Source organism: Pollachius pollachius (genome assembly GCF_949987615.1).
Source record: "Pollachius pollachius genome assembly, chromosome: 1".
NCBI lineage: Eukaryota > Metazoa > Chordata > Actinopteri > Gadiformes > Gadidae > Pollachius > Pollachius pollachius.
In genome coordinates, this window is record NC_136934.1 from 2,471,724 (window position 1) to 2,481,723 (window position 10,000).

The 10,000-nt window shown below is 53.0% G+C and overlaps 1 protein-coding gene across 1 annotated transcript in view; it reads right to left on the reverse strand.

Moving 5' to 3' along the window:
* The window catches only part of unc5db (unc-5 netrin receptor Db), a gene marked incomplete at both ends in the record, with an annotated part of 128,939 nt that overhangs the window by 29,322 nt on the left and 89,617 nt on the right, over positions 1 to 10,000 (reverse strand). The window contains 3 exon segments of the mRNA XM_079750263.1: positions 4,229 to 4,393; positions 7,608 to 7,775; positions 8,756 to 8,936. Coding sequence (XP_079606389.1) covers positions 4,229 to 4,393; positions 7,608 to 7,775; positions 8,756 to 8,936 — 514 coding nt within the window.

Consider the following 10,000-nt stretch of genomic DNA (forward strand, 5'->3'; position numbering starts at 1 on the left):
GGAGGTGTCACCCACGCAAGGCCAGCTCGTCAGGAGCAGTCAGGGTGAGGCGTCTCGCTCAGGGAGACAACTCGACAATCAGCGAGGAGACGGGGATCGAACCAGCAACCTTCCGGTTACCAGCCAACCCGCTCTACTTCCTGAGCCACATGCCGCCGTAGGGAGGAGAGGGAAGACAGACAGGACAGGGGCTTGGAAGAGCGATGGTATGACATGTAGCATAGCGCCGCAGGTGGGAATCAAAGTCGCTACAGGATTAAAACTCTAGAATGCTCCCGGGCTGGATGTTTATATCACCTCCTGCTCTATGCTACTCGTGTTACATTTCATCGAATTTGACATTACTCTAATGTAAAAATCGGATAAAAGAGGATGGCCTCTTTTATCCAACACAGTGGACTGGAGTATCTTCAAGGAGCAGACCGGGTGGTGGTGCATCTAGGCCTCCAGGTGGGCTGTGGACATGGGCTATGAACACAGAGCCTTCCGGCTGGGAGTCCAACACCCTAACCACTAGACCCCCCCCCCCCGAGCTCGACCCCCTGCAGACACACCCAACAGTAAAACAAAACCCAAACGTCCAACAGCCGTTCGTCTTCACTTTGCATGACTTTGGTACGTTCATCAAAGGAACCCAGTGAAACCGAGAAGCGCTTTGATACGAGAGCGACCGCGCTGTGAGTAGGGAGCGGCGCGCGCTGTGAGTAGGGAGCGACCGCGCTGTGAGTAGGGAGCGACCGCGCTGTGAGTAGGGAGCGACCGCGCTGTGAGTAGGGAGCGACCGCGCTGTGAGTAGGGAGCGACCGCGCTGTGAGTAGGGAGCGACCGCGCTGTGAGTAGGGAGCGACCGCACTGTGAGTAGGGAGCGACCGCGCTCTGAGTAGGGAGCGGCCGCGCTGTGAGTAGGGAGCGACCGCGCTGTGAGTAGGGAGCGACCGCGCTGTGAGTAGGGAGCGACCGCGCTGTGAGTAGGGAGCGACCGCGCTGTGAGTAGGGAGCGACCGCGCTGTGAGTAGGGAGCGGCACACGCTGCTGGGGGCGGCGCTCCAAGCGGCCATAAAGAAGACGTTCAAGGACAGAGCGAGCCCGGTCAGCCACGGCGTGCCGTAAGCTGCAAGGAACAGCGGGAGAGCGAAGCGGGAGAGCGTGAGAGACGAGGGGAGTCTGGGCCCGGGCAGCTGTCCTATCCGTCCACGCTACATTACGCAGCGCACCTGGGAACAAACGGACACGTCCATCCTCCGGCTCCAACCTGTCCCCGCCGCGACACTCCGGCAGCGAGTTAATTAGTCCTGCCTGTCGAGGCTACCCGTCTGTGTCCGATGGGCGCCGTTGTCGGCCGCGGTCGCAGGGAAACGATCACAGGAGCACATTCGTCAGCTCCGCTCCCAGCCAGCCCCCTGTTCCCGTCCGGAGAGCTCTCCGTCGGATCGCGACGGCTTCGCCATCAATTACAGCGGTGGTGCTGGGGCGGCGAGGCAGGCGGCGCGGCGGGTTAATGAAGAGCAGGTAGCAGCTGACGCTCACTCCCGCGGTGATTGAAGGCCACGGCGGGGAAATCGCAGGACAGGGACGCAAATTGGTTGAATTAGCTCGTTTTGCTGATGATTATGAGCCATTAATCCCCCACAATATAGCACATGTTCGCCTGTCAAAAACAATTTGTGTTTCGGGGTTTGAGCCAGAGTGGCGACGTGAAAAAAAGAACCCCCCCCTCGAAATAAAAGACAGCCAAGCCGCGTTATTAGAGCGAGCGCTAGATAGTGAGTTAATCGCTACAGAGCGTGCTAATCGCCAGCGGTAGCGCGGGACTAGCGTTGTATTAAAATTGCGGCAGGGGTCAGGGTGGGGCAGGGCACAGAGTGCAACATGGCGGCTGCCCCGTGTTGGCTGTCAAACCGGGGCATGTTACACCACGCGCGTGATAAAGGAAAGCCCCCGGCCTGCTCATTGGTCACCTTGACCGCGTGCGCTGAGACCTTGTCATTACAGAGGCCGGAGGGGAGTGGAGGGATTGGGGAGAGTGGGGGTGGGGGTGAGGTGCTTGGTGATGAATGGGCCGATCCATAGAAGAGCAGACTCACTCCCAGGGTTTACATCACGAGGCAGTGTGTGATCTGCAGAAAGAGAGGCAGCAAGGGCCACGGAGGGGAGAGGAAAGAGGGAGAGTAAGACCAAAGTATGAGGAGAGGGAGAGAGAGAGGAAGGGAGAGAGAGAGAGAGAGAGAGAGAGAGAGAGAGAGAGAGAGAGAGACAGAGAGAGTGAGAGAGAGAGGGATGAACCATGAGAGAAGAGCAAAGAGAGAATAAGACAAAAGTACAAGGAGAGGGAGAGAGAGTGGGAGGGAGGGAGGGAGGTGGGAGGGAGGGAGAGGGAAAGAGAGAGAGAGAGAGAGAGAGAGAGAGAGACGGAAGTGCGAGACAGAATAAACAATGAAAGCAGAGAAAATAATGAATAAGGGGCGATTAAAGTCCAAAATACTAGGAAAGGAAGAGAGAGAGCAGGGAAAAAGACAGAGAGAAGGGAATAAGAGACAGAGAGAGAGCAACCGGTGAGAAAGAATATAGAGAGAGCGAGATAGAGGGAGAGAGAGCAAGATAGAAGGAGAGAGACAGAGAATATAGAGAGAGGGAGATAGAGGGAGAGAGAGAGAGAGAAATAGAGAGAGAGACTTTAGAGAGCGCGATATAGAGATAGTGAGAAAGAGGAAGAGAAAGAACGGGAGAAGGAGAGAGAGAGTGAGAGAGAGAGAGAGAGAGCGGGAGAGAGGGAGAGAGAGAGGGAGAGAGAGAGCGGGAGAGAGGGAGAGAGAGAGGGAGAGAGTGGGAGAGAGAGAGCGAGAGAGTAATCGCTCCAGCTAATAGGTCCTTTCTGCTCTCAGATGAACTGCCCTGTCGAGATGGGCGAGAGGCGACCTGGCTGGGCTGAGACACCGTCCAGGTATTGTCCTCGCATCACCACTGATAAGGCTCCGCAGTGCTGGGTCTACGGCCGCTGATGGAGGAGACGGAGGTCTTTTTGGGCCTGATTTATATCTCCCCCATGGGCTCCATCCATCAGACCTCCACAAACCCCACTCGCTCCGACAGGCCGCACTTACTCTGCAATCACTCGGAATGTATGGATGTATATTAGGGCAAAATGGCATGTAGAAAGAAAACATTGCGCGATAATAATGCTTTAGTTTGTATTTTTTCGTTGGTGAATTTGGTCATTCGAATAACGTTCATTATGCGGCAGATAATATTCATCACATTGTTTGTCAACCTCATAAATTCAGGGCGAATTTAGGTTCAACTTCCGGTCGAATCCGGTTTTAGCATTCATCTGAGAATCACAGGAAAAGTAATGGATTGCTGATGCCACCGTAGTTTGGAGCAAGCTTCGCCTCCACGCAGAAATGGCTACAAAATTGGATTTGGCAATCCATTGCTCTTCCTGTGATAACCAGATGAATGTTAAAACTGAATTTGAACCTGAATTTGAAACTTAATTTTGACCTGAATTCAAACCTGCTCTTACGAGGCTGAAAAATGACGGCTGTAATATGACCTGCCGAATAATGAAGATGGTATTAAAACAACCAAATTCGACGGCAGAAAAATGTAAGCATTAAATTGCAACGCAGACACATGCATTGTTCTTGCGCTCCATTGTTATTCAACAGACGTGTTGCATTGATAACAGTTGTCTCTGTTATACTTCCATATAAATGAAAGGCCCTAATGAACAAACCAAAAGGGAGAACCCCATGGATTATTATCACTCAGCGACAGATTCCACCAATTAGTCGTGTTCAGTGACAGCAGAACAGATTGCGATGCCATGTACTGCCAGCCCAATATGGTGGACCGTGTTTATTCACGGCCCAACAGATTCCTCCCGCACCCTTTAAATGCACTGATGATCCATCTGCCCTTCGATGGCAAAACCAAGAATATCACCCCGCCCCTGAGAGTAGGAAAGGTGAGGGAGGATAAGGGTAATGAGGACGATCAACGCGGTAACAAGAATGCAGGTTGGCAGAGAAATAAAAGAATAAATAAAAAACATATATATATTTAAGGGATCTTTATAGAAAAGACGGAGGAGAGAGAGGGGGTTAAAGGAAAGAGAGGGAGTGAGACGTAGCATGGGCCCGCAGGTGGGAATCTAACCCGCGGCCCCTAGTGTGTGGAGCCACTGGGCAGGGCATGCAGGTGTGTTTCAGAGGGGTGGGGGGCTTACTGTGGGTGCAGTGTCCGTCGGTACAGTTGTCCTGGTCCCGGGCCGGGCCCTCGCAGGCCTTGCCCCGGTGTTTGGGTTGGGGGGCGTCGCAGGTCCGGTGTCTCTCCCGCTCACACTGGCTGCTGCACTCGGACCACTGGGCCCATTCCGCCCAGCCGCCGTCGACTGGGAGGGGGGAGGGGGGGGACGGGGTTAGATGAGACGGGGTGAGATGCGTCTAGCGGGTTCAGGGGAGCTGCTCGTACCGGCCTTTGGGACAAGGCTGGGAGGTACCTGGGAGTTCTGTCGTAGCTTCGTGAATTTCGATCGTGTGGTTCGATTGTTGTGTCGTCTGCTGACGTGATTCAACGGATGAGATGTGATTACCGAAGGCACTTTTAAAGCTGTACGGTTTGACTTTAGACATTAACTTTTAACAGTTGATTCTGTGCGAATAAGCTCCAATCTTAAATCCTGCGTTGAATATATTGGTTGGGGCTCCAAACCAAACGACACAAAAGTCTGATTCCTGAACACATACTAACAGACTTAAACACCTAACAACTGAACACACGTTTTAAGATCAAACCTTGGAGGTATATACACACAGTCACAGACACACAGACACACACACGCACACACACACCGCATAGAACAGAGATAAATTGAGACGAATGTGCTTTAACTTGACAAGCATTGTCGTGCCATTAACCTGCTGTCCCGTTACATAACGGATTAAAGGCACGGCTCAGAGACCGAGGTGGCCCACAGCATGCTAATCGCCCCGGTTACTTCCTAGGAGCGGGTCACGTGATTCGAGGGGAGCCAATCGGGTTCCTGGACACGACAGCTGCAGGTTTTCCTGGCCGCAGCTGCAGCTCCCCATAATGTATTTTGGTGGCGCGTCAAGAAGGTAATTTTCTTTGTGGCGTCCACCAGGCAACCCTACCTCCATGTCACATTCATTGGGGCTTTTTTCTCAGCTAATTTAAATGCAAATGATGTTATGGCTGTGAGAGAGAATGCCAAGCGTTTTGACGCGGCCGGCATTAGCATATTGCCTCTCCAGGGGGTTCTACCTCTGGATTAACTCTTGTGACGCTCATTTGTTCCCTCGGCGGCTTCTACGTATAGCAGGACGTTCCTCTACATGCGCTGCAAAGCTCTGTTCATTTTTCATACAGTCACATGTAAACAAACTGAGTCTCGCTGAGCATCAGGGAGACAAACACAAGCAGAACAGTCAAATGGTGACATAAAAAACATCCAACAAATCTGACATTCAGGATAGCAATTATATAAATGAGTCTGTTTGTTGTACAAAGGGCTCAATTCGTTTGCCATTCTTTTAATTAACCTTAGCTGTTAAGAGGGAAAAACAGGATCATTCTTAAGGGCAGCTTGCCGACGGTGTGTACCGGAAAATGTCTGCCAGAGTAACACCGTTGTATTAGCACTGTGTAGAACTTCACGTCCCTTCCTCCCAGCCTTTTGAAACTTTTATTTGACAGGATAATTCCGCCTGGGTCCGGAACCCTCCCCCGCGAGACGATTGGCTAATTAGCCCGCTCCCACCTGTTAATGAATGCGCTCGTTTGCAGGTGCGTTATCTTGTACTCTTGGCCCCGCAGAGGGACAACCTCATCATGTTCCAATAACGACGGGGGCGGCTATTCGCCAAGCGATTAACTCTGAGCGCTGCGCTTATGTGTGCTCGTCTCTCCTCGGTGGGGCGTCTACATTTCTGCCGCTCTGCGTCTGTGCTGCATCGTTTAAAAGGTTGTCGGTTGGGATACGGCCATCTTGATTGTCATCGCCGCGTCGGTTGCAACACTTTTCCGTCCACCATTTTGTTTTAATTCTCAGTATGAGTGTGCAGTGTGAGTTCTCGTCGTGTCTGCTGCCTCGCTCACACCCCGGCCTCTGACTCCCTATCTCTCTATCTCTCCAATCTTCCTTTCCACCAAGGCTGCTGCTGCTGCTGGCTCTTATTAACTTCACCTTGGTTCAGAGATTTAATTTACGGTACAAAGCTTTATGCAGATAAGAGTGTCGTCTGGACCGCGACATAAACACAGAGCGTGACAGCTAGACCTGTCCTACTCCCAACCGTTCTCCTGCTCCACTACGTAGGGTATCTATATTAAATCTTGATTTTCTTCGCCTCCTATTCTTCTTCTTACCTCCTTATGTCTAATCCAACACCACCAAACTAGACAAGGAAAAGGCTAAAAACATTGAATAGTTAAAGAAAAGTCTGCTTCTCCCTTTCTGCTGAGGACTTTGAGACAGCTCACCTCCACCACATCTCCGTACCCCCTTTTCCACGCCTACGCCTCCACCTAGCCTCCATCAGCGTATCCCCACCTCCGCCCAGTCCCCATCGGGTCTACTCCTGGCCTTCTCCCCCTGTCCTGAGGCAGACTGTCTGGCTGTTATGCGCAGCCACACTTTTCCTCAGAATACCTAATTTAATGCCCGAAGCTTCCGCCGCTCTGAGATCGTCTTTTTTCGACGGCCACTAAAGCTTTCAAACCCCCTCTCTCCGCTGCCCGGACCCTGCCCTCCCTGCGACTACCACTAAACAACCCTCCATCGCTCCACACCACTCCAACCCGCCGCTCTTAACCCCTCTCCTCGCCTCGCTCATCCAATCGTCTCCACTCCCGTTCCCTCTCCACTGGCAGACCGGCGGCGTTCCCGCTGACGGACAGAACGGGTGTGGGGGTGTCTGATCTCAGAGCCTTGTACTCGTAGCTGTCCCCAATCCCATCTAGCTCTGAGATAAACTCGGGGCCTAACTCTTAACTCTTTACAGCCGTAACACATCTCTCTCTGCGCTCCATTCTCCCCGACACAAAGAGCTGCCATCGCTCTACCAGGCGCGCCGTAACTCGGCGCCGACTCCTTCCTCTGTAAAATATGGCTGCTTATCTAATCCCCTCGCCAAGCCCCATCACTCACCGCCCGCCGACACCATAACAGTTTGTCGTTAAACGAAGCCGGTGTTCAGTACACCTCGCGTCCTCAAAAAAAAAGAAAAAGGAAAAAGAAGATAGTTTGACTCTCTTCTCTCACTCTCGATTCCTTCAACCTCATAAATACCCCCTCGTCCTCTTCCTCCCGCCCCGGCTGAATACATCAGTGTCACCGAGGGACTCTGCCACTGTATACATATACGACTCCATCTTCCGCAGCTTTTTACTATTTCATGCTCCCGGCCTTTTACGGGACCCCTCGGTCACCACGACCAGGGTTGTTCCGGCGATCCGATGCATCTTTAATGGCTCCATAATGCGCTCCCAGACCCATCACAATGGCCTCCGAGAGACCTTTGTTGGACATGGAAGGGAAGGGAAACGTGGGGAGGGCGCTAAAATAAAAAAGAGCGGGAACTGACTGGGGCAGATGGCGTTGCAGGTGATCTTCTGGACGGACATGCCGTCGCAGAAGGCCCCCCCGCTGAGCGGCGCCGGGTTGGTGCAGGTCCGGGAACGCCGCTGGACCCCGCGGCCGCACGGAACGCTACAGGAAGACCACTCAGTCCACAGCGACCAGCCCCCGTTCACTGGAGGGAGAGAGGGGGGGGGGGGGGGGGGGGGGCCGAAGAAGAAGAAGAGAGATAGAGAGGGATGGAGGAGGGAGAGAAGAAAGGGAGGGGAGGGAGAGAAGAGAGTAGAAGAAGACAGAGGGAGAGTGGACAGAGAGAAAATATTAAGAAGAGAGAGAGAGGGAATAAGGGAGGGAGAGAAGAGAGAGAGGGGAGGGGGAGAGAGAGAAGAAGGGCGTGAGAGAGTGAAGGAGAGAGGGAGAGAAGAGGGAGAGGGACAGGGAAAAGAAGTAGGAGAGATTAAGCGAGAGCAGCAGAGAACAGGTAGCTGAGGTGGGGAGCGCAGGGACAGCTGGTATACAGTAAAAAGTGGCTTATCTCCCGCGACGCCACAGCACTGTTAAATACTGTGAGAGGAGCAGGGGACTTATGTGGGGTGACGCGGCTCACCGGCAGATTAAGTACAGTACATATACCGTGTCGCAGATAAACACTTCCCCACTCCCCGCTCCCTGCTCAAAGTTCCCCTCCGCCATTTAAGATTAGGGATGAAGGCCGGTCCGGCAACACAAAACAAAGTGTCGTAAAACAGAATCGATGCGGGCTGAGCCACAGCGCCGATTCATGGCGCCGGCCGGACTTTTATAAATTCTGTGCGAGGGCGAAGCCGAGCGTTTAGTCGGCGCTGATTTGTTAAGCGGTTTAAACCGTCATCTTTCCCGACTCCGGCTTCTGGGAGCTAAACATTTCCGAAGCGCTATCAAAGCCTGTGAACCGACGTGGCTGCGAGGCCCTCCGGCTGGTAAATATTTAATGCGTACACTTTTTAAATGAGATTAAGACACAGAGGCTTACTTTCCCTTCATAGAGTACACATTGATTTCAAAAGGGAGGCGGTAAATTGACTCTTTGAATAATACATTCGTCGGGAAAACGGGAGGGGTGGGGGGGCGGACACGGAGAGGGGGGGTGGGGGCTCTGAGATCGCCCTGACTCACCGTAGACCGTGACGGAGGCGGTGGTGCTGCGGCGTCGGGCCACGATGTTGCTGGCCAGACAGGTGTAGTTGCCCGAGTCGGACAGGCGTGCGTCGTTGATGATGAGGTTGTGGTCGGCGCGCGTGTCGATGTGATCGTCCGACCGGAGGGTCATCACCTCCTCGTTCTTCAGCCACTCTACCTGCGGGACGGAGACGGGGGCACGTGTGATGTAACGCTGGGGTTTCACCTTCAGATGTAACGACAACTAGGACTGCTAGCCGTCGCACGAGGTGTTCAAAGCCCTGCGACCGGCCCAGGCCAGCCAGAGCCCTTTCACCGACCATTGGACCCAACACGTCATTAGTTTCCCCCAGAGATTCTGAGTGAATCCTGGTGATCGGTGAAGAGCCAAGGCAGTTTGTCACTGTTGACCATACCTGTATGACCTGAGCAGCTTGGCTAGCAGCACCAGTGGAGCTGCAGCCTAAAAAGTTACAATTGTTGACTTAATTTTGCTATTCTGTTCCCACACAGAACATACCAGTCGGTTGGTACCAGTCGTAACAAAAACCTATAACAATGAGTGCCTCCCTTATTTATTCCTGAAAGGGACCTCAGGGCAGTTGACGGTTCCACATTTTAACGAATCACATCAAGGCATCGTCTGCTCGGCCATCCTGCTGGGTGTAGTGCCTTCGTCAGCGGATCAGTTCCATGGACGCCGCTGTTGCACGTGAACCTCAAAGCGTGCACGAGAGCTGGGCTTTAGGATGAGGTTGGTGGGGGAGGAGGGGACGGAGAAGAAGGAGGTGGGGAGCGGGCATCGAACCATCGACTTTTGACCGCTTGGGTTGTTGTTGTTTAACGGTCGGACAAAGAGTGCTCCATAGTCTGAGTTCAGGGGATTGAACTGAAGTGAACCCACCGCCTGTATTGAAGGAATACTACAGTAGTATTGAAAGAATACTGCAGAAGAAGTTTCAGAAGTCGATACGTGCGCAAGGAGAGGCGAGAAAGGCACCGCAGGCGAAGTCCTGGTCGAATAATGAGAGGATGAGGACATCCGAGGACATCCTCACCAGTAGACTGCCCCTCTCCCCTCATGGATCTGGATTTAACTGGTTTTGGTCAAAAGCAGCTGCTAAGAGACTGGTTAGTCTTATCCATCACCCAGAGGGGTCTTGCCCTGGGGTCCATGTTGGTCCAGACAGACACTGCCCCTTGGGGAGGAGAACGTCTGGGGGCTATGGAGCTCAAGGCTCT